Source organism: Physella acuta, unplaced genomic scaffold (assembly GCF_028476545.2).
Source record: "Physella acuta isolate Inbredline_101_S28 unplaced genomic scaffold, ASM2847654v3 ptg000604l, whole genome shotgun sequence".
NCBI lineage: Eukaryota > Metazoa > Mollusca > Gastropoda > Physidae > Physella > Physella acuta.
The window spans coordinates 331,253-355,801 of NW_026732123.1; the positions used below are offsets into that span (position 1 = coordinate 331,253).

The window sequence follows — 24,549 nt, forward strand, 5'->3', positions numbered from 1 at the left end:
AAAATCCTTATTTTTCATGTTTTGAAGACGTGTTAAGGTCGAACAAGTTGAGATTAGACATCTAGAAACTAAGTGATGACCTCAATACCAAATATGGTGCTGCTGAATCAGTAATGAGCTATCTCAATAGACGTTACAGATAACGCCAGTTAGTAGATCTATTTAGCCATGTGACTCTTGATATAAATAAATAAATAAATAAATATATATGTATACATACATACATACATACATACATACATATATATATATATATATATATATATATATATATATATATATATATATATATATATATATATATATATATATATATATATATATATATATATATATATAGTCATATGTATATATATATGAATATATATATATATATATTATATATTTATGTATACACATAATATATATATATATATATATATATATATATATATATATATATATATATATATATATATATATTTTCATATATATACATATGACTTTATATATAGATAGATAGATGTATATATATATATATATATATATATATATATATATATATATATATATATATGTATGTATATATATATATATATATATATATGTATATATATATATATAGGCCTATAATATATATGTGTATATAAATATATTATATATAATAGGTATTGAATATGTTTGTGGTAAAAAGGGAAAAGGCACAAGCAGATGTTATGAATAACGACGAACTATCTCTCACTTCTTCGGAAAATAAAGTAAATAATATACCTATAGTAATATCCTTGAATATATGCACTTGAAATTTAAAAAAAAACTTATTTAAAAAATATATGTATTAACAATTAATAATTTACATTTCTATTTCTTTACGAAATTTTTACAAACAGGTTTCTGAAAGGTTCATCACAATCTCCCACATATAGTATATTTGAGACAACAAGTGAGTACCATTTAGCCCTGTCTATAGCTATAACCCCTGGTATGATGTCCGACTGAAAATGTTCTTAGCCAACGTGTCCTGGCACAGGGCTCAGCCATCCCAATCTTGTGTAAAGACCAACGTAAAAAGTGAAACAATTTTTCGTTTTAAATCATTATTAGGGATGGTTTTTGACGCAAGCAATTACTCTGGAAACTTTCTGGTTTATCCACAATGGCTTTGTGATTTTCCTAAATTCTGAACAATACATAACGTATCTCTTTCATGATTTCCGTATGATTTTAGCATATCGAATGATAAGTAAGCTCTCTTTTTTTCTATTTTTACCTTTTCGAAGTAAGCTAGATACATAGCTCTCCCGTATCTTTGGTTCATTGGGCCTTAACTTTCACATATAAGTGTTGGTACAACATACATATTAGTGTTGTGACAACGTATATAAACACGTTGGATAGAACATTCGATATGATCTTACTACCATCATTTAAGTTCATTTTTATTAAAAAATCTAAGTATAGATCCCCCCTAACGTTTCCCATTCGAGCAAGGGATTATGAGACGGCGTGGCCCAGCGGTGGAGAGCTAGACTGAAAACCTGAAAGTCTCGAGTTTGAATCCGGGTTCAAACAACCAAAGTTTAGTATATAACCCTATCACCTTAGGCCTATACATTCTAGTTACATCACAATGATAATTATTATGGCTGTTACACCTTCACGAAAGTATGTATTTATTAATATAAATGGTTTTTCATTTAATCAATAGAAAAAAAGTATACAGAATAGTTGGAGCTTAACGAATAGGCATACATTTATATACATCTTTATTGATCATGTGTAAGGTAACAAAATTTATTGAAATGTATTGGTTATTCAACGCAATAAAATTTATTTGGTTTTAATGAAATAAATTTAAAGGTTGTATTCCGTAACATTATGTTTATTTTACACGAGAAGTAAAAGGAATAATTATTAAACTATAATAAATAAAAACATTACATTATTTTTGGAAGCATTGCATTTGTTCTCCAATTATTTAACAATAATAGAATAAATAATTATATTAGTAAATGAGCAGTATTATATGTTTAAATTTTTATTACAAATTAAATATATTACATTTCAGTTAATGATCTTATACCTCCCATACCACAGGACGCACACAAAGGGATCCCAGTAAAATCTTGTTTCAAATCACGCCGCAAGATTAATTAATTACCTTCTGCGAATGAATACAACAAATGATGTATTCTCTCACATAGCATTTCAGGAATTACAAAAATTTATTTTAGCAATAATTTAAAACGCATTATTTAATTTTCTTTATAAAATGTGTAAACACGAATCTAAATAGCCCAAAAATGCATCTTGTTTGTTCTTTACCCGATTGCGTTAATTAAAGTAACCTCCCTTTCAAACCCAGACAAATTGAATCGTGTTTAATTTAATTTACTAATGATCAGATGTCACAATGATATTATTGTTCGGATGATATTTGTGTAACTGTAAACACTGTAACTAATTAATTAATGTATTTTTGATTAAAAAAAGATAACATCGGTTGTCCGCTATCAAACGCTTCAAGTTTTTCTGGTTTGAAGAATCTAGCGAGGGAAAAGTTCATCCTGACCTGCTGCTCGATGGTCTGCAGTTAGATCTAATGGTTTGAACCCTGAGGCGTGTTGATTGTGTCGCTCTCCGCATTTGAAAATAATCTCCCATTAATTTGTTAATTAAATATTTGGGGACATTATCACCACGTCTTCATTTGTTTCTCTTTGGGAAGTTTTTTGTTTCATTTTAAAAAACAAATTAAAACATGCCCTAAGTAAGATTTTCAAGATATTAAACGCAAAAATGTCGCTACACCAGCATACATTATTTTAGCTCATCCAATCCGTTCAGACTGATCCAGTCCAACACATCAATTCTATCAAACTTAATCGATTACACCCTCTCTCCCCCAACACATAAATTCTATCAAACAATCCATTACTCACTGTCTACCCCAACACATCAATTCTATCAAACTTAATCCATTATACCCTGTCTACCAAAACCCTTTCAGTGTAGCTGATGGCGTGTTTAGATGGTAGAGCTTACGACTGCTAATCTGAAGTCTCGAGTTTGGATCCCGGGCTTAAGTATGTAGGACGTCCATGAGTCCAACCAGTTCTGATAGGTACCTGACTCACATTAAGGAAACAAATTTGGCTGGGCATAATGCTGACCACACTATCCCTCATATGACGAAGTCATTGAAACAGATGTACTCTACTTCATCTGCCCTATGTTTCTTGGGCGCGAACGAAAAAATATGATGAAATTAAGCGTAGAGTCAGTTGAAGTATCTACCACAGCTTTAAGGATTAATGAAATTAAAAAAAACGCCATTTAAATGTCATTTTACTGATAAGAAATCCTGCATTCGTATGTACTGTGAGCATTATCAGTCAGTCAACATAAGCAGAGTGCAGAGGCAGGCTATTTATAGCAAGACTTACGCACGAGGATTGTTAAATGAAAACATAACTCATTGTTTCTTTAAAAAAATGATGATTTTTTATTTTTGTTTATTTACCAATGGCTGGTCCAAGAATAGATTTGAAATATCTGGAAAAAAAATAGTTTATTAAAAATTATAATTTGGATTATATCTTTCACTGACATATGAGACATAAAATGCATTTCAAACTTTAAAGTCAAGACTTTCTCGAATGTGGATGGGACGAAGCGTGATTTTCTTTTTATATAAAGTTAGTTGTACCTATCTTATCATAAACCATTAGGCTAGTTGTACCTATCTTACCATTAGGGCTAGTTGTACATATCATTAGGCTAGCTGTACCTATATTACCATAAACTATTAGGCTAGTTATACCTTTGTTACCATTAGGCTAGAGGGACCTATCTTATCATTAGGCTAGTTGTACCTATCTTACCATTAGGCTAGTTGTACCTATCTTACCATTAGGCTAGTTGTACCTATCTTACCATTAGGCTAGTTGTACCTATCTTACCATTAGGCTAGTTGTACCTATCTTACCATTAGGCTAGTTGTACCTATCTTACCATTAGGCTAGTTGTACCTATCTTACCATTAGGCTAGTTGTACCTATCTTACCATTAGGCTAGTTGTACCTATCTTACCATTAGGCTAGTTGTACCTATCTTACCATTAGGCTAGGTGTACCTATCTTACCATTAGGCTAGTTGTACCTATCTTACCATTAGGCTAGGTGTACCTATCTTACCATTAGGCTAGTTGTACCTATCTTACCATTAGGCTAGTTGTACCTATCTTACCATTAGGCTAGTTGTACCTATCTTACCATTAGGCTAGTTGTACCTATCTTACCATTAGGCTAGTTGTACCTATCTTACCATTAGGCTAGGTGTACCTATCTTATCATTAAGCTAGGTGTACCTATCTTATCATTAGGCTAGGTGTACCTATCTTATCATTAGGCTAGGTGTACCTATCTTATCATTAGGCTAGGTGTACCTATCTTATCATTAGGCTAGGTGTACCTATCTTATCATTAGGCTAGGTGTACCTATCTTATCATTAGGCTAGTTGTACCTATCTTATCATTAGGCTAGGTGTACCTATGTTATCATTAGGCTAGGTGTACCTATCTTATCATTAGGCTAGGTGTACCTATCTTATCATTAGGCTAAGTGTACCTATCTTATCATTAGGCTAGGTGTACCTATCTTATCATTAGGCTAGGTGTACCTATCTTATCATTAGGCTAGGTGTACCTATCTTATCATTAGGCTAGGTGTACCTATCTTATCATTAGGCTAGGTGTACCTATCTTATCATTAGGCTAGGTGTACCTATCTTATCATTAGGCTAGGTGTACCTATGTTATCATTAGGCTAGGTGTACCTATCTTATCATTAGGCTAGGTGGACCTATCTTATCATTAGGCTAGGTGTACCTATCTTATCATTAGGCTAGGTGTACCTATCTTATCATTAGGCTAGGTGTACCTAGGTGTACACGAGTTTTTACCTGGCGAACTCTGGCTCCAGAACCTGACCGTTGGCATCACCATCAGCTGCGGCAAACAGCTTGTCGTAGTCAGGTGTGTCCAGGTGGTTGTCGTTGTTGGTGTCGAGACTGTCGAACAGGCTGTGGAGGACGTGGTTGGTCTGTGGATCGTGGGCCCAGTCGGCGTCGACCTGGGTGGAGTACTCGTGTCTGCTGATGCGGCTGTCGCCGTTGGCGTCGTATGTCTATGGTAAAAGTTGGTTTATTTGTGTTGATTAGTTTTAGATAGTTAATTTTATTTAGATGATTTCAGTTGGTTGAGGTCTTGATTTGTTGATAGGATTTTAGTTATGATGGTCTAAGGTAATGTGTGAGTTTGTTGTGTTGGTTAGGTGGAATATTTTTGCAGGTCTGGCTAATGGATTTGATTAGAAAAAATGTATTTGGAAATGTGGGTAGATAAATATAATAGAATGATTTGGAGGCAGAACTGAGAGTTTTTCACGTGCAATTTCTAGGAAATTATATGACTCGTATCAATATTAATCTACAAGTGGGTCAGCGAGGTTGGGAGGGGAAAGCTCATGGTTGCTAACCCGCACACAAGAATGATGAATTCGATAGCTGGGGACAGCAACTCATCTAGGAGAGGAAACTCCGAAATCAAACATACAGGAGTGGAGTCGCTCAGGCGCTAGGATTACCAACTCTGGTTTCCTTTTGGTAGCTTCAGCAACAGTAAAGTTCCCTTTCAAACCTGACGGTCTTCTGGGCAAGTGAAGTAGAGTTCACCTGTTTCTTTGACCTCGGCATATGAAGGGATAGTGTGGTCAGCACTATGCCCAGCCGTGAGTTGGGTACACATCAAAGCTGGGTACGGTCTACTGACTTGAACCCGGATTTGAACTCAAGACTGACTGGTTAGCAGTCCAGCTCTCTACCGCTAGGCCACTCCGTCCCTTTTCAGCAACAAATATTTTGCTTAAAATTCCTTTAAACTAAAACAAAGTTCGAGAGAGAAATCACGATGCATGAGCACTTGCTAACACGGTTCCCGTGAGTGAAACTGACCTTGAAGTACTCGTCTATCTCTGGTCTGAGAATTTTTCCGTCCTTGTTGACGTCCATGCGCGTGAAAGCTCCCGCGGCGATGGCGTCAAGGTCTGGGGTCTGGCAGAAGACCAGGGCGGGCAGGCAGACGAGGAGGGCGGCGATGTACATCTTCGGGGATTCTGAAAGATAAAAATAGATTTAATAGATACACGTGTCGTTTGGGTAAATGCAACATCAGAGAAATATGTAATTAGTTGTGTGGATTGTATCATCATTCTGGATGTTGTCAAATCAGAAATCTTGGTTGTTAATGTAATTGTGTGCTCCATGATTCAACTTTTTTTCATGACTGATTACTTCATAAAGTTAAAGACATGTAACAAACGACTTGATTTCGTGTTAATATTTATTTAAAATATTGTTATTATTATTAATATTATTTAAAACAAAACTCTAATGATCAATACATATTCGTTCCTATAGTCCAAGAGATTAAAATGATTAATAGAAATGCCTTTATTTTTAGTTGATCATTGTAAGCGCGTTATATTTTAAAGTAGATTATTCACACACAATTTCATCAGCTATGAAAGTTAACTAAACAATTCCTAGCGAAAAAAAATGTGCGGTAATTCTTAACAGCTCTAAACAAATCGATTATGTCGGTGTCAACTCTATAGTTACTCTATAGTTACCTGTGTGTGTGTGGTCGTGAACCTAACTCGTGAGTCTCCGCACGTGTCTTATATAAGAGGCACAGCTCTCGCAGGACACGTCAGATGTAGGGGGGGGGGGGATGGTGGGAAAGTTTCCAGACGTCATCCGGTCAGTCCACGTGACTTGGCTGCAGCAGTTTGTGTTCGGATGTCGGACGTCTTATCAGAAGGTGCTCCACTGGAAACCTTCACACGGCTGGACTAGCGTGACAGTTACTAAATAAAGGAAGTTACAGATGTGGGACAACCTAAGTTACATATAACGGCCGGGCGGTCGTACGATAAAAATATCATGAAGTTACAATTTTTAAGCGTTTTGACATGCTCTGGTCTATTGGTCTATATCTTTAATTTTATAAATAGTTAGGTATGTCTATCATAGTCTCAGTCTCTTTCTCCCCTTCACTCTCTCTTTCTCTCGCTGTATATATATATATATATATATATATATATATATATATATATATATATATATATATGTATATATATATATATATGTATATATATATATATATATATATATGTATATATATATATATATGTATATATATATATATATATATATATATGTATATATATATATATATATATGTATATATATATATATGTATATATATATATATATATATATATATATATATATATATATATATATATATATATATATATATATATATATATATAAATGTTTGTGTTTGTGTGTGTATATAATCTTTAAATACATTTCACATTTCATTAGATTAAGAACAAACTAGATATTTTTGCTGTGTCATTGGGGTGTGTTATCTTCAAAACATGTGAGAGATTGATCCATTTTAACCAGACAACCTGAATTGTTTTCCTTAGAAAAGTTTTTGTAAAAAAAAAAAACCCAATGTCTTATGCTAAAAAAGTAAAACAAAAAACTTTAGTCGCACCAAATTTGCAAAGATTTCTACAGCTTTTTCTTTTACGATTACTTCAAAAGAACACGAGGATCTTGTTATTGTTTTATTATGTTTTAATAAAGATTCTACATCAGCACCGTGTATCTCATCTCTGTAGCAGTTGCATAGAGCAACAAAAGTTGGAAATAGGGAGTTCTAAACAACAGACCGGTAGGCTACATAAACACCACACCTGTACCTGTATCTCTAGCTTTTGGTCCACACCTTGACGAAATATGAACTAAATCTTTTAATTAATCTGCAATTGTCCTGCAAAGTACATGGACACAAATCTTACTTTATGTTCAAACTTAAATTGAGCTTACGCCTGACATTTATTTTACACTTATTTGGACGGAAAAAAATTGTTATTTCCCCTTTCTAATAGCAATAAATGCACTGACAAAAGGGGCATAAAACTAATTTGCTTTCTTCCATAAAAGCTTTGGTTACTCACCAGATCTTTTACATGTTTTAGTAACAAGTAATCTTGTTACCTCTCCTTAGTTTCAAATCAATTAAAAACTATATTATCTGACCCTAATAGCCTTCACTAGATCGACCGCTTCGACGATTGTAAACATTTTTGTGAACCACAGCTCACCAGACTGCTAGGATGGTCGCGTCTAGCTTTTTGTCTCCCCTTTTGATACTGAATATGGTAATCTATCCAGTGATTTAATTTTTTTTTATCTCGCCTTAGTTTCGAAACCGTCTATTAATTTGTTATGACTAATGAAACATCTATTTAAATTAAATTAGATAGACTTGTATTGTCATCGAAGTGGAACGTATCTGGAAAGCTTGGACGAAATCTCTCATTGTAAGTGTGTCAAAATCTGAGTTACACGATTTGCACAAACCCACAAACACACAGATGTTGCGAACTCAATAAAAGCTCGTAAAAACCAAAACTATCCATGTTTACGATTTTTCTGGTAACTTCTTTCTGATTGGATGAAATCATAACAGATTTAGATGACGATTTTATGGAATATCAACATATCATCATGTGGTAACACTAACAGTATTATTAAAAGTAAGTTGATTGAAGTGCTATCACTGACATTGGCGTAGCCAGGATCGTCTCAAGGGGGGGGGGGGGGTGTTCCAATTTTTACCCGGGGACAAACTTTCGATTGCACTCCCTCCCTCAAAGTTTTGATTTGCACCCCCCCCCCCTCTAACTTCCGATTTGCACCCCCACCTCAAACTTTTGATTTGCACCCCTCCTCCTCAAACTTTCGATTTGCATCCCCCCTCATACTTTTTATATATATACCGAGGGGTCTATGGGGGGGGGGGGGGAGGTTATGACCCCCCAAACCCCCCCCCCCCTGCCTACGCCACTGATCACTGAAGTACAAAGACTTCAGTACTGTGACCGAATTATCATAGAGTAAAGTGCTGTGACTTAAGTACGTCCCAAATTAAGATGACTATTCGATACCTTCCATGCTCATCGATAAGCCGTTGTTTACACATTTATATTTTGATTTTGCATTCTTCGGTTGCCAGTGTGTAAAATTAAGAGGAAACCAACAAGTGAACCAGATATAACCCATTTATGATTTATGCCACTAATTTATACGATTACATCTAGAACTAAAGTTGAGGGAAAATATATTTTAAATTTAAGTTTTTTGAATGATATATAAATTACTTATTCTTCAAAAAAAATCCAATAAAAAATAACAAAAACAAACAACAAAACAGCATTTTATTTATACAATGTTTTTTTTATTGATTCGTTTTTGTGAGTTTAACCAAACGATGGCCCAACGAGCACTCGGAATTGTCTGAAAATAGAAACAAAAGAAAATTTTTTCACGAATTCAAATACTTTTTTTTACTGATGTTAATCATTAATTATAAATCTTGTTTTGTTGACTTTTACTTGACCATTAGATTTAGTAGGTTTTAAAATATTTAAACTTTTATTGAATAATTTGTACAGCTTTAAAATCGTAACAAATTTTATGTGTGTAAATAATTTTTCAATTATTCAATGAAAGAGGATAAATATATTGTATTTACTTAAGTATATGAAAACAAATACTTTGTCAATATAGGTCTTAAATTTATAACTTAGGCAATCATTCAAATAACTTTTATTACCTGCTTCGCCTACTTCTATTACTATAAATATATATACACAAAATATTTTGTTAAATGTACAGTAGGATCCAAGAATTAAAAGAAGAACGCCGCTGGTTTAAAGAAGTCTTTAAGCACTAAACACTATAACTATATTTCCGCAACATTTTTTTTTTACGATTAAGATTATAACAATTTGACAAAACAGAGGGTTAAGACTTATGTTAGGGAGCGAAATTAGCAAATGAACAGACACCAATCCATTCTGCGGACTAGTAAAAAGGCAATCGTAGGTTTTGCTACTTTTGTACTCTAGCTGACCTTTTATACTGTAGATGTCCTTTCGTATTCTATGTGACTTTCTTACTCTACAGGACCTTTTGTACTCTAGATGACCTTTCTTACTATACATGAACTTTCTTACTCTGCCTGACCTTTCGTACCTGCATAACCTTTAGTAACCTACATGACCTTTCCTACTCTACCTGACCTTTTGAACCCTACATGACATTTGCACTCTGCCTGACCTTTTGTACCCTGCCTGACCTTTCGTACTCTACCTGACCTTTCGAACCCAACATGACCTTTGCACCCTGCCTGACCTTTCGTACTTTGTCTGACCTTTCGAACCCTACATGACCTATGCACCCTGCCTGACCTTTCATACTCCAGCTGGGTGAGCTGGTTGTTGTTGTTGGAGTCCGCCGCCGTGAAGAAGTGGTTGTAGTCTAGCAGGTTGAGGTTGCTGTCGTCGTTGAAATCCAGGTCGTCGAAGAGGCTGTGGAGTACTCGGTTGGCGTCGGGATCGTGGTAGGTGGCATCGATATAATGGAAGTATTCGATTCTGGAGACCCGTCCATCATTGTTTCCGTCGTAAGCCTAGAATTGTTTTTAATTAAACGGAACTTTTTTCAAGGCGTTCAAAATTTCTTTATACGTTTTGTTTTATATTGATTGATTAAAACTGGATTTCGCCTTTTTTTTTTGCCCCATCTGAATGAGTAGACTTAAAAGCAATATTAATGCCCGTTTACACAATTTCATTATAAACGAATGTTATGATTTGATGTTTAAAGATTAAGATGCCAATTTCATAACAACATGTAATAATGTAACAACGCTTACAGTAAGCAAAAAGTACCTTGACTGAAGTGCTATCACTTAAGTACTGTGACTGATGTACCATTATTAGAGCGCTATGACGTAAGTACTACTGTACAAATACATGACTAAAGTAGCAAGCAACAACTACCTTGGTTGAATACCACTACTGAAGTGCTTCTGACTTAAATACCATGACTAAAGTACCATGACTAAATTAATATGACTAAAGCAGCTTTTCAACAATGACTAAAATACCATGACTAAAGAACCATGAATAAAGTACATGACTTTGTTCATGAATAAAGTGACATAGTATATGACTTAGGTACCATGACTATGGACCATGACTATGTACCCTTACTAAGAACCATGACTAAGTACTATGAATAAAGTACAAAAGTACCATGACGTAAGTACCTTGACTAAGTACCATGACTAGAGTACAAGATTATGTACCATGACTAAGTAGTATGCCTAGAGTATAAAAGTAGCATGACTAAGTACCATAACTAAGTACTATGACTAATTACCATGACTATGTACCATGACTAAGTACTATGACTAGAGTACAGAAGTACCGTGACTATGTACCATGACTATGTACCATGACTAAGTACTATGACTAGAGTACAGAAGTACCGTGACTATGTACCATGACTATGTCCCATGACTAAGTACTATGACTAGAGTACAGAAGTACACTGACTATGTACCATGACTATGTACCATGACTATGTACCATGACTAAGTACTACGACTAGAGTACAAAAGTACCATGACTAAAGTACAGTGACTACAATATGTTCACTGACCGTGAAGTAGTTCTCCAGCTCTGATCTCGTCAGGTGACCGTCATGGTTGGCGTCTATTCTCCTGAAGGAAGCCGCCGCCACTGCCGTGAGGTCAATGTCCTGGGCCAGTGCCAGCAGTGGCAGGCAGACGAGGAGGGTCAGTTGCACGTGCATGTTCGAGCCTGGGAGAAATAGAATAAAATCACGTGATGCCAGTAGAAAGGAACTCACGTCTGCTATGTGAATCAGGCATCGTTCAAATTATCGTGTTGGTTTATTTCACACGAAAAATCAAGACTATTCATCTATTCATGTATATATATATATATATATATATATATATATATATATATATATATATATATATATATATATATATATATATATATATATATATATATATATATATATATATATATATATATATATTGTATATATATATATTGTATATATATATATTGTATATATATATATATATATATATATATATATATATATATATATTGTATATGAATATATATATATATATATATATATATATATATATGTATACATACATATATATATATATATATATATATATATATATATATATATATATATATATATATATATATATATATATATATATATATATATATATATACTGGGTGGGTGGTTCTATTTGAAGCTTAGGATCATTTACAAGTTAAAATACAAATTAAATAAATGAAACAAACTACGCGATTCAAACAAGTTTAGACACACATACCTTTAGAAGTTTAGTGACAGTACTGACCTGTCTAAGTACAGATTGTATCTGTAGAAGTAGGTTGACTGACACGAGATAAGAACTCACATGAAGATCTTTCGTGGACGCCTGTCAGCTGGAGCATGCGGAATGTTTTTTTTTGTGTGTGTGAAGATTTGACAGAACATAGAACACAGATATTCCGATAGGTTTTGTATACGGGATTGTGAATCATTAATTATTCTTGGTTATTGTCGTTGTCTCCTCCAGTTCAAACATTGCTAGAATTTGTCAAAATCTATTTTAATTTTAGTTTTAATCTATTTTTATAGGCTTGGAAAAATAATGTCATTAGGTATTATTCGGTGCACACAAAAGAAACAACAACAAAAAAGCAAAAAAAAAAAACAACAACCCCACAGGTAAAATATGTGTCACTCTAAACTTGATTACCGGACCTTTCTTAAATCACGTGACAATTTACTTTAGGATTGAAATAAACTAGCAAAGCAGCTTTAGTTTGTTTGTACGGTTTCATTATCATCATCATCATCATCATGATCACCATCACCATCACCATCACCCTCACCCTCACCATCACCATCACCATCATCATCAACATCAACATCAACATCAACATCAACATCAACTTTAAATTACAAACAAATAAAATCTGATACTCAAAATTAAAAGTTTTATTTTTCCAGAAAGCTTAGTAGCCTAAACACGTTTCACAGTATCTCTGTATACACTGTAGGGGCCGATTGCCAAAATTTCTTAGTGTATGTCAGACTACCCTTGTTGGCATGGATAGTCCTCACAGGAAATGAAAGCATTACTACACTTGCAGCTTTGGCATTCATTTTTGAAGTCCTTGAACTTCTAAACAGCATAAAGATAAAATACAGCAATTTAAAACACATACTTTAAAAATGTGTTCAATACATAAATGAACTAATGAAATAATAGGCCTACATCGTTGTTGTTTTAGGTATTTTTCACCTAACTAACCCCCCCCCCCCCCCCCTCCACATACACCATGCCCCCAACCCCACCCCTATACGGTGTCTAAGCGTCCTTTTTCACGCGTCTTTTCTTTTGGATATCATGGCATTTAGACAGAGTTTTCACTGTCGAGCTAAGTCAAAAAATGTGTTACTGTTTGTCTTTTCTGTCTAATCTTTAACCCCACTGTTGTGTGCTGACGAAGACCTTGGGTCGAAACGTCCATAGTATTTGTAACTGTCTTTTACTTGTGAGGTAACTAACACTATCTGTTTTATTACTGATTGAATTAACCTCACTGCAGCTGCCATTTTCGAACTCAATCACTTTTACATTACTTACAACAGTGTTATAATTGTATATAAAGACAAATATGACGCATAACGTTAACATTAAAACTTTAATAAAATAGTAAATCTTCCACAAACTAGATTTTATTTGATCAAGTCTGGATTCACATACAAGTAGCAACTCTAAACAAATAAAATAAACAGCATTGACACATCTTCCGCCGCAAAAGAATATAACAACGGCACATCACAACTCTAATAACAGCAAGTTAACGTACAAATATTATTTAAATTAATATCAAGACTTTACTCGCAAACACAAACAATGGCAAGATAATTAGTGTATTAATTAGGCTTGTTAGAACTCTAATCAAGTAACACGTCTAGTCGTGAACTTCATTAATCAAGAATTTTCCATTATGTGTCTAGTGTACCCAACTACCAAAGGGGTCACCTACAATACCTTAGGTTAATTTTCACTCGTAACGAATGCCTTAATTAGCCGCTGATAGGATTAGCGTTACAAGTAAAGCATACTGCGCACATGGGACATTGTAAAAACCATGGATTACACAAAGCCAAACCAAAGTTAATTAAAAGAAAAAATAACATCACACCTACATAAACTGCGACATAAAACTTACCTGTCCCTAAAGAAAAAACAACACGACTACGTAAAGCGAGACATAAAACTTACCTGTCCCTAAAGAAAAAACAGCAACACGACTACATAAAGCGAGACACAAAACTTACCTCTCCCTAAAGAAAAAACAGCAACACGACTACATAAAGCGAGACACAAAACTTACCTCTCCCTAAACAAAAAAACAACAACACGACTACATAAAGCGAGACAGAAAACTTACCTGTCCCTAAAGAAAAAAAAACAGCACGACAACATAAAGCGAGACATAAAACTTACCTGTCCCTAAAGAAAAAACAGCAACACGACTACATAAAGCGAGACATAAAACTTACCTGTCCCTAAAGAAAAAACAGCAACACGACTACATAAAGCGAGACATAAAACTTACCTGTCCCTAAAGAAAAAACAACAACACGACTACATAAAGCGAGACAGAAAACTTACCTGTCCCTAAAGAAAAAACAGCAACACGACTACATAAAGCGAGACATAAAACTTACCTGTCCCTAAAGAAAAAACAACAACACGACTACATAAACTGCCACGGAAAACTTACCTGTTCTTTGTGAACACAAACACCAGGACAGTACACGGGGTCGCATAGAATGGTTTCACTGACATAACAGAAGCATTTGTCGCACCCCTCAACTGGTACTTTCTCTATGGCGCCGTACCTCTACACAACAGATACATTTTTGTGAAACAGTAGCGGAAATTTATCCCTTATATTCCTATTTATTAATATGCAAATAGTTACCAGTCTACTTTCTTTACTGACAAATTTTAAAATAATGTTTGGAGCGTTCTGAAAGACAGTACAGGGACACGTGAGTATCGAGCTGATTGATTTGCCGCTTTAAAGCTCTAGTATATCTCTTATTTTCTTTAAATAGGTCTTTTACTCAATTTAATAATATGGTGCTGATCGATGAAACGTTAATATTAAACTCTCGATTCGCTAGCAAAATATAATCTTAATTCTAGTAATAAAATTTACTTTCTCATCCAGATCGGAAAGAGAAGTTATCTTCAATAAATAATAAAATTAGTAAAATAAATAAACAATTATGAGTAAATCGTATTTTGTGGTTCATTTAAAAAAAATATCACAATTTAAAACAGTAAGAAAAGTATTTGTTTTTAAATAAAAAAAAATTCAACTTTCTACATTTTAAAAAACTGTAAATGATCAAACCCGATTCTAAAAGCAATTTTTATAAATTAACTAAGTACACATTTAACAAAAAAATTTAGTAGGTATAACAGCTCATGAAGGTAAGAATTTTATGAGAGCTGAAAAGCACACCGCTAAGGTTTCTATTAACAACGTTACACATTACTGCTCAACGTTAAAAGATAGATAATATCTTACTTTTCCCTCGAAACCACATAAACCAATAGCTCCTCCAAAATACAATCCAACAGCAACCGTGAACAATAAGTAGTGCATGTTTCTTCTGTAAAAAATGTATCTGAAGCTATACATAAATAAATAAAAATAAATAAATATTTGATTTGATATCTATATGTATATGTATATCTATATCTCTATCTCTCTCTCTGTATATATATATATATATATATATATATATATATATATATATATATATATATATATATATATATATATATATATATATATATATATTTATACATATGTAGACTATATGCAGACTTAAGTAACTCACATATAAGCAGGTAGGCTATAAAGTAAATCAGAACCTAATACATATACCTTTAATAACACAACAAGCCCAGTTATATCAACCACAGCTGTCGCTTGTGCTAAAATTTGCCCTCGTGCTAATCATAGTAAATTTTAGTTTACAGCAGGGGTCTCCAAACTTTTTAGTCCGAGGGCCGCATTAACTATAAAATTTCAGTTCGGGGGCCAGTTTCTTCCAGGCATGTCTTTGATTTTTCTGGGCAAAGATCCTCAGCCATAACCAACAAACGTTTTTTCCGTGGACAAAAAAATCGCCGCGGGCCGGATGAGAGGAGCTGGCGGGCCGCATCCGGCCCGCGGGCCGTTGTTTGGAGACCCCTGCTTTACAGCGTAGGCCTAATTAGTTTTGTCTGCTATAAATAAAACCCCAATGTTTTAATGTTTGCACCACCAGCTCATTAGCTTTTATCTCAAAATATAAAACACGTGCATACACCTAAGTATACATACCAGCTGTCATCACCTCCAACCTAGACATTGTTTATATTAAGCTGAAGCTTCATAAAATAAAATAGTCAGGACCAGCGTTCAGTTATGACGATAAAATTAGCTGATTTTTTATTTTCAAATAACAGCAACCGAATCCTGACAAATGAGTTTAATCATACTACTGACATTCCCCCCCCCCCCCTTATAAATAAACCAGCAATTGAAATTTATTTCATGAGATTGCGTAGCTCGGTGGTAATCAAGACAAAATTTTAAAAAAATTATGCAATTGTTAGGCATAGGGTCTACAATGCAGTAGCGTAGCGAGGGGGGGGGGGGGGGCGGGGGGGGGGACATATGTCCCCGGGCGCCGACCTTAGAGGGCGCCAAAATGGGTTGGAAAAAATAAATTGAAAGGTTGAGGGGGGGTGCAAATTGAAAGTTTGAGGGGGGGGGGGTGCAAATGAAAATCTTGAGGAGGGGGTGCAAATCGAAAGTTTGATGGGGGGGGTGCAAATCGAAATCTTGAGGGGGGGGGGTGCAAATCGAAAAGTTTGTCCCCGGGCGCCGGGAAGGGTCGCTACGCCTCTGCTACAATGACATTCTGGATTATTTCTCACTCGCAAGCACTCAGACTAGCAGCATTATAGATCACCCCTAACAATACATTAAAAATGCCTGACCGTTTTTGCTTACTAGCTACATTACTAAGTGTGAGGGGGGATGAATGGATAGATCCTCTGCCAGTTGTGAGGGTGGGGAAAACAGTAACACTACCAAATGTGAGAGTTGGGTGATGAAGATGGTGAAAAGATCCAACACACACAAGTTCACTTCCAAGTCAAAATATAATGTTCTTTATTCAAATTTTACATAATCAACTTCCTACCTAACTAGCCTATTCTATACTATCTTCTGCTACTACTAACACTACTAACTACGCACTACCATGACCAATCCTACTACACTACATTCTAACTTTCTACCTAGCTCTTCATATGTTCGACCATCTTTACCTAACTCTGACCGTTCTCTAGCTAACTATCAACTGCGCCGCTGATCTAACTACTGACCCATGGTTCAGTGGTCAGCTGACCGTCCCACGTGACCGGTCAGCTCCTGTACTTTCATTGGTCTCTCTAACCAACTATCTATAGCCTGTTTCTGCTAACCTCTATCTACTTGATCTGTGTGATGTAACCTTGCGCCATCACACTCAGACATGTACGAAAGTATGTTTTACAGATCTGTTATTAGGGGTCGTCCATAAATGACGTCACACTCGTAGGGGGAGGGGGTCCGTTATTTTGTGACGGTGTGTGATGAGGTAGAGGGGGAGGGGAGGGTCAGATGGTGTGACGTCACACTTTTAAATTATAAAAAAGTAATGTTAGAAAACGAATTTTCGACGTTATTTTGCGTTTTAGAAAACAGTTTTAATAAATTGTAATAGGAATTGATTAAAATACTCTATTTTGACAGAGTTCAGACAAGATTTTGGAAAAATATCGATGTTTAAAAAAATATTCAACTGCAATTTTGAGGGGGGTTGTAGGCTGAGGTGTGACGTCATTTAAGGTGGGGGGGGGGTCTGGCTTTTTGTGACGACGTGTGACGGAGGGGAGGGGGGAGGTAAAAATCGTCAAAAAAAAAGCGTGACGTAATTTATTGATGACCCCTTAGAAGTGAGGTTTTGGATAGTTTTTTTTTTTAGTTATAGGGTATCTAGGTCAAGTTGTTTTCATGAAAAGTCCTTAGATACATTGTTCGACATATTAGTTTATGAGACTTGAATATTAAGGGTGAGAGGGGGGTAGAATTATTAAAATTTGCTATTACAAAGTAAATTTAATAGTAAATTTAATATTCCGACAAACTTCTATCTTATGTAAATTAAGTGACCCTTTGAATGTTTAAATGACAACCTAATTTATTTACCAAATAAAAACCACATACATTATTTATTCCCCATGAAAACACTTCATAGTGCCCCATCCTTTTTAATGTTAACATAGGCTGTCATCGCTTTATTGCTCAAAAACTGTTTACCTGAAGAGACACTCCCTAAAGCTCATACATTGTATTTCTGGTTATCAACCAGTTTCAGAAGAAAAAAACCACTGACTCAACAAAACAGGCTAGAAAAACATGTTTTACTTCAACACGTGTCTTTATGAATAATCCGTCTAATCAGTGGCGTAGCGAGGTCGGGTGTCACCCGGTGCGGCACTTAATGGTGTCACCCCCCAGAGGCGTTGCGACCCTTCCCGGGGACAAACTTTCAAGTTTTTGATTTGCACCCCCCTCAAACTTTCGATTTGAACCCCCCTCCTCAAGTTTTTGATTTGCACCCCCCCCCCTCAAACTTTCGATTTGCACCATCCCCTCAAGTTTTTCTCTATATATTTTGCTATTTTTTGCCTTGGTGTCACCCCCCTAAATGGTGTCACCCGGTGCGGTCCGCACCCCCCGCCCCCCCCCCCCCCCCTCGCTACGCCCCTGCGTCTAATGGCTAACAAAAAAGGACCATCTTGTGATTGGCGAAGACAATAACTCTTTAAACCAAACATATTCCTTTTAAAGTACACACCTACTCGTTCGTCTATTTGCATCGTTCGAAACGATGCAAATAGGCGAACGAGTAGGTCTAACATTAAAAATACTTAAAACATTAAGACTTAAAGTATTTTTAATGTTAGACCTAGTTATTTGAAATGACAGGTCGGTTAGTGACGTTCTTTTTATGTAATCAATTAAAAGGAGTTAAAACCCAACCTAGACGACAGGAGGGATCTTCAATGATACGACTAGCTTTACCTCATAAGTATAGAGAAAGAAGTGATAAAAGTAGTATATTAGGTCCCTTTTGGGTCGCATGGGTGAGCAGGATGCGGATGCGGATGCGGAACAAAGGCTATATAGGAAAATACTCCCTGCCTGGGTGAGCCGCAGGAACAATGACATATAGCAAAATATTCACCCACCAGGGTGAGGTGGGTGATCCGCAGGAACAACGGGATATAGTAAAATACTCCCTGGGTGATGCGGAGGTACACCGACATATAGTAAAATACTCACCCACCTGGGTGAGGGTGGGTGAGCCGCAGGAACAATGACATATAGTAAAATACTCACCCACCTGGGTGAAGGTGGGTGAGGGTGGGTGAGCCGCAGGAACAACGACATATAGTAAAATACTCACCCACCCTAGGGTGGGTGATGCGGATGCGGAGTAGGTCAGTAGGTCACCTTTTGGTGACCTTGTGACGTAATTAGTAACATTATGACGTAATCATTGACCTAGTTACGTAATTTTAATGTTTTTTTTAATTAGTTTTAATGAGTTTTTTAAATTTTAATTAATTTTTGACCTAGTTACGTAATTTTATTGTTTTTTAATTAATTTGATTTTAATTACTTTGTTTGTGTTTTGTTTGTTTATTTTTAATAAGTTTAATTAATTCGATTTTTTATTTATTTTGTATTTGTTTGATTTTAACTTTTTAATTATTTTTATTTTGTTTATTTTTAATTTAATTATTTTATTTTTAATAAGTTTAATTAATTTGATTTTTATTTATTTTGTATCTAGTTACGTAATTTTAATTTTATTTTATAATTAGTTTGAATTTTTATTGACTAGTTATGTAATTTAATTACTTTGATTGTTTAATTAGTTTGTTTACTTGTTGTTTAATTTAATTACTTTGTTTATATTGTGTAATTTTTATTAACGAGTTACGTAATTTGCTTATTTGTTTGAAATTCATTTTAATTAATTTGATTTTAATTACTTTGTTTAATTTATTTATTTGATATATTTCTTTTCTTTGTTGTTTAATTTGTTGGTTTGTTTATTTGGTTGTATGTATGTTTTAAATTCTCCCCTACAACGACCGTGTACAAAAAACAGGTTAAATTCTCCACCACAACGAACGTTACAAACATAGAACATCCATTAAAGATAACGATCAGCCACATGCGTTTTTTAATTAGTTTTAATGAGTTTTTTAAATTTTAATTAATTTTTGACCTAGTTACGTAATTTTATTGTTTTTTAATTAGATTGATTTTAATTACTTTGTTTGTGTTTTGTTTGTTTATTTTTAATAAGTTTAATTAATTCGATTTTTTATTTATTTTGTATTTGTTTGATTTTAACTTTTTAATTATTTTTATTTTGTTTATTTTTAATTTAATTATTTTATTTTTAATAAGTTTAATTAATTTGATTTTTATTTATTTTGTATCTAGTTACGTAATTTTAATTTTATTTTATAATTAGTTTGAATTTTTATTGACTAGTTATGTAATTTAATTACTTTGATTGTTTAATTAGTTTGTTTACTTGTTGTTTAATTTAATTACTTTGTTTATATTGTGTAATTTTTATTAACGAGTTACGTAATTTGCTTATTTGTTTGAAATTCATTTTAATTAATTTGATTTTAATTACTTTGTTTAATTTATTTATTTGATATATTTCTTTTCTTTGTTGTTTAATGTTGCTTATTTATTTGAATGTATGTATGTTTTAAATTCTCCCCTACAACGAACGTGTACAAAAAACAGGTTAAATTCTCCACCACAACGAACGTTACAAACATAGAACATCCATTAAAGATAACGATCAGCCACAGCTGTTACGTATCGACCCGCCCGCGAAGTTTTCTCACCGCTGCCCGTTTTAATGGGAATGTATTGATCGCAGCCGCTGGCCCATCACAGCATGATGTCCCACCTAATTAAATTTTTTGTTATGCTTCACCGAGTTACCCCCGCTCGGTTGACGGGTTATGGTAATTAACGACATACATTAAGTAGCTTTCCGCGAAGCACTTAGGTCATTATGCAACAGCTGTTGTGCGACAGCTGGTGCTGTAATTAGGCCGTTCAACCGGATAAATGACCGCGAAAATTGTGTTCTAATCACTTCAACTTCGGACTTCAAATCAAGCGTCACCGCGACTTATCCAGCCTGCGACCTCTGTTGACTCCTGAGACTAAACCCACGCCAGCTTTACCAACCATCACATCCACCTAACCCTATACGGACCACATCTTTTGTGCGTGTTTATTCTATTAAAGGTAAGGTTAATATTACTTTTTGTTTTAAGGGAGCTAACCCCATTAAAATACCCTTTAAATAAATATGTATCTAAATAAGTAGTCATATGTATTCCTTTTAGTGTACAACCGACCCTACGAGACAGACTAACCATCGACCGAACCTATTGAACTACCTACCCATCCCCGAGGCACCCACTGAACCAAACGTTCCAGCTACATCCAACTACACCATTTCGGATCTCCACACACAGCTAACTTCACGTTCAGCTTACGCGTTCAAACCCATAGGTACGTTCATTTTTAATTTTGTTTTAAGTATGATTTTTGTTTCATGCATTTTATTTTATGTATTTATTTTTATTCTACAGCCAGTGACCTACCCAGTCATCCAACTACTAGACACTTCGTCAATAATGCAAACCGCCCAGTCTACCACCCATCCAGCCATGAGCCGTAACAAGTGTGACATATGCAACCGTGTGTTCACCCGCAAAGACGGTTTGACAAGACATCACGACTCTGTTCACCGCCGACAAGGACATCTCTGTACAACATGCGGGAATCTATTTACACGACTTGACAATTTAACAAGACATTGTAAAACAACACACACCAACCAAACATCACCGACCGACACCCCATCAGCAACCGATAGACAAACTCCACAACCACTATACGTGACCGACAGACAAACCATGCAACCCCTAGCAGCGATCCAAACAACTCGTACCATGACCAACACTATTCCATTAAAGCGACATACGATGTATGACGACATACCAAACAACAAACGCGTAAAGACTAACAACGACAGTAACGTTAATTCACACACCACTATTTTTCCTGTAGACGACCTACCCATGATACGTTATACATGTGACATATGTGAGCATGCATTCACCTGCAAACATGGTTTGAAACGACATCACGATACGGCACACAGACGACGAAGACATACATGTAGAGAATGTTTGCAAGAATTTACAAGAAAATATAATTTAACGAACCACTATAAAATACCACACACCATCAAAACATTACCAGACGACACATCAGCGACCGACACGAATATCCCATAGGATGACTTCTCACAGACATCTCCTTACACCCAACACAGAAACTCACTTTCTTACTTTTATATTAAAAGACAAGTAGACACAATGTGACATCTCCCCTAGACTGTAGACCGATGGGGTTGTTTTTATTCAATAAAAATTTATTATATATGGTCTTTTGTGATTTTTTAATGTGTTATTGTTTTGTTACTTGTCCCTGAAAGTTATGTAACTCGGTATCCTGTATAAGAGGTATGACTGGAATCAAAATCACGGGAGAGAACGTGACGTACATCGCGATATTTGAAAACAGGGCGATGTTTAACCTCAACCAAAAAAGACAATGAACCTAGAAGGAAGACGAATATATATCTTAGTCTTGCAGCAGATTACCTTCCCATGTTCGCTTTAGTATTACAGTTTTCATCAAACTTCTTTTTGACTTGAACTTCGTTAATTTTTAAGAAAGTTTACTTATACATAATACATTACGTCTAATGACAATTTTTTATTTTTACCACTCAATGTATTTTCTTTTTCTATATCTTACATTGTCATCTTAATTTTTGATCACCTTAGTAAAAATTTGCTTAAGATTATAAACTTCAAGTTTTAAAAAACAACAACGTTATAGTACGTCGTGTCAAATGACACACCGTTTAAAATGTCTACATTTAAAGTTCACCAAAATAATGACGTAAAATCTAAATATGATATGACGTTAGCATACATATCATTCAACCTAATCACTCTAAAGTACAAATCAATAATTTTTATTGATTAAGGGGCTGGGTGAGTTATTTTTATTCGGGTGCCCAGGGAAGGTTTGGAGTTGGTTGGGACAGATTTTATACACGAGTCGGTGACGTTTTCACCGAGGCAGGGTTCGAATCTAGACCATGCATGTTTTGGAATTGTTAGGGAGAGTTAAACTAAGGTCGGTGAAGTTTTCACCGAGGTTGGTTTTGAACTCGGAACATGCATGTTTTGGAATCGGTAGGTGTAGAGTCCATACTAGGGTCGGGGAGTTTTGCTAACACTGAGGCAGGTTGCAAAGTTGGCACATGCATGTTTAGGAATTGATGGTAGCCGAGTTCATACTAGTGTCGGTGAAGGTTGGTTTTGATCTCGGAACATGTATGTTTTGAAATTGTTGGTAACCGAGTTCATACTAGGGTCAGGGGAGTTTTTGTTAACACCGAGGCAGGTTGCAAAGTTGGTACATGCATGTTTAGGAATTGTTGGTAGCCGAGTTCATACTAGTGTCGGTGAAGGTTGGTTTTGAACTCGGAGCATGCATGTTTTGAAATTGTTGGTAACCGAGTTCAGACTAGGGACGGGGGTGTTTTCACCGAGGCAAGTTACAAAGTTCGTATATGCATCATTGGAATTGTTAGGTAGAGTTAAACTAAGGTCGGTGAAGTTTTCACCGAGGTAGGTTACAAAGTTGGTACATGGATGTTTAGGAATTGATGGCAGTCGAGTTCATACTAGGGTCGGGGAATTTTGTTAGCACTGAGGCAGGTTGGAAAGTTGTTACATGCATGTTTGGGAATTGTTGGTAGCCGAGTTCATACTAGTGTCGGTGAAGGTTGGTTTTGAACTCGGAACATGCATGTTTTGGAATTGTTGGTAGCCGAGTTCATACTAGTGTCGGTGAAGGTTGGTTTTGAACTCGGAACATGCATGTTTTGGAATCGGTAGGTGTAGAGTCCATACTAAGGTCGGTGAAGTTTTCACCGATGGTGGTTTCAAAGTTAGTACAGGCATGTTTTGGAAGTGTTAGGGGCCGAGTTCATAGTAGTGTCGGTGAAGGTTGGTTTTGAACTCGGAACATGCATGTTTTGAAATTGTTGGTAACCGAGTTCATACTAGGGACGGGGGCGAGGGCGGCGGACAAAGTTGTCGATGTAGGTAGGGTGCAAGAGATATTCAACGAGGAGTGGTGTCTACAAGTTATGTATCCCAGTCTGTTGGAGTGGTTTCTAGG

General features: G+C 35.3%; 3 protein-coding genes across 8 annotated transcripts; all 3 read right to left on the bottom strand.

The window, feature by feature from the left end:
- Positions 1–3,457: 3,457 nt before the first annotated feature.
- Positions 3,458–6,779, bottom strand: LOC131947700 (uncharacterized). Its single transcript, XM_059308979.1, has 4 exons — positions 6,670–6,779; positions 5,993–6,153; positions 4,943–5,166; positions 3,458–3,534 (listed from the first exon to the last, which is right to left on the bottom strand). The coding sequence occupies exons 2-4, from the start codon at positions 6,140–6,142 to the stop codon at positions 3,495–3,497; spliced, it is 414 nt and encodes a 137-aa protein (XP_059164962.1). The 5' UTR covers positions 6,143–6,153; positions 6,670–6,779; the 3' UTR covers positions 3,458–3,494.
- Positions 6,780–9,340: 2,561 nt separating this feature from the next.
- Positions 9,341–12,483, bottom strand: LOC131947695 (uncharacterized). Of its 2 annotated transcripts, none has more exons than XM_059308972.1 (4): positions 12,360–12,483; positions 11,630–11,790; positions 10,372–10,592; positions 9,341–9,415 (listed from the first exon to the last, which is right to left on the bottom strand). In XM_059308972.1, the coding sequence occupies exons 2-4, from the start codon at positions 11,780–11,782 to the stop codon at positions 9,379–9,381; spliced, it is 411 nt and encodes a 136-aa protein (XP_059164955.1). In that variant the 5' UTR covers positions 11,783–11,790; positions 12,360–12,483; the 3' UTR covers positions 9,341–9,378. The 2 variants fall into 2 exon arrangements, with proteins under 2 accessions (XP_059164955.1, XP_059164956.1); XM_059308973.1 differs by lacking the exon at positions 12,360–12,483 and adding an exon at positions 12,328–12,345.
- A 529-nt stretch (positions 12,484–13,012) lies between these two features.
- LOC131947711 (kielin/chordin-like protein) lies at positions 13,013–16,074 on the bottom strand. 5 transcript variants are annotated; one of them, XM_059308989.1, is made up of 4 exons: positions 16,015–16,074; positions 15,652–15,736; positions 14,836–14,955; positions 13,013–13,220 (listed from the first exon to the last, which is right to left on the bottom strand). In XM_059308989.1, the coding sequence occupies exons 2-4, from the start codon at positions 15,727–15,729 to the stop codon at positions 13,131–13,133; spliced, it is 288 nt and encodes a 95-aa protein (XP_059164972.1). In that variant the 5' UTR covers positions 15,730–15,736; positions 16,015–16,074; the 3' UTR covers positions 13,013–13,130. The 5 variants fall into 5 exon arrangements, with proteins under 5 accessions (XP_059164972.1, XP_059164971.1, XP_059164970.1 ...); XM_059308988.1 differs by having other exon boundaries at positions 15,968–16,046; XM_059308987.1 differs by having other exon boundaries at positions 15,652–15,757; positions 16,015–16,032.
- Between the last annotated feature and the right edge of the window lie 8,475 nt (positions 16,075–24,549).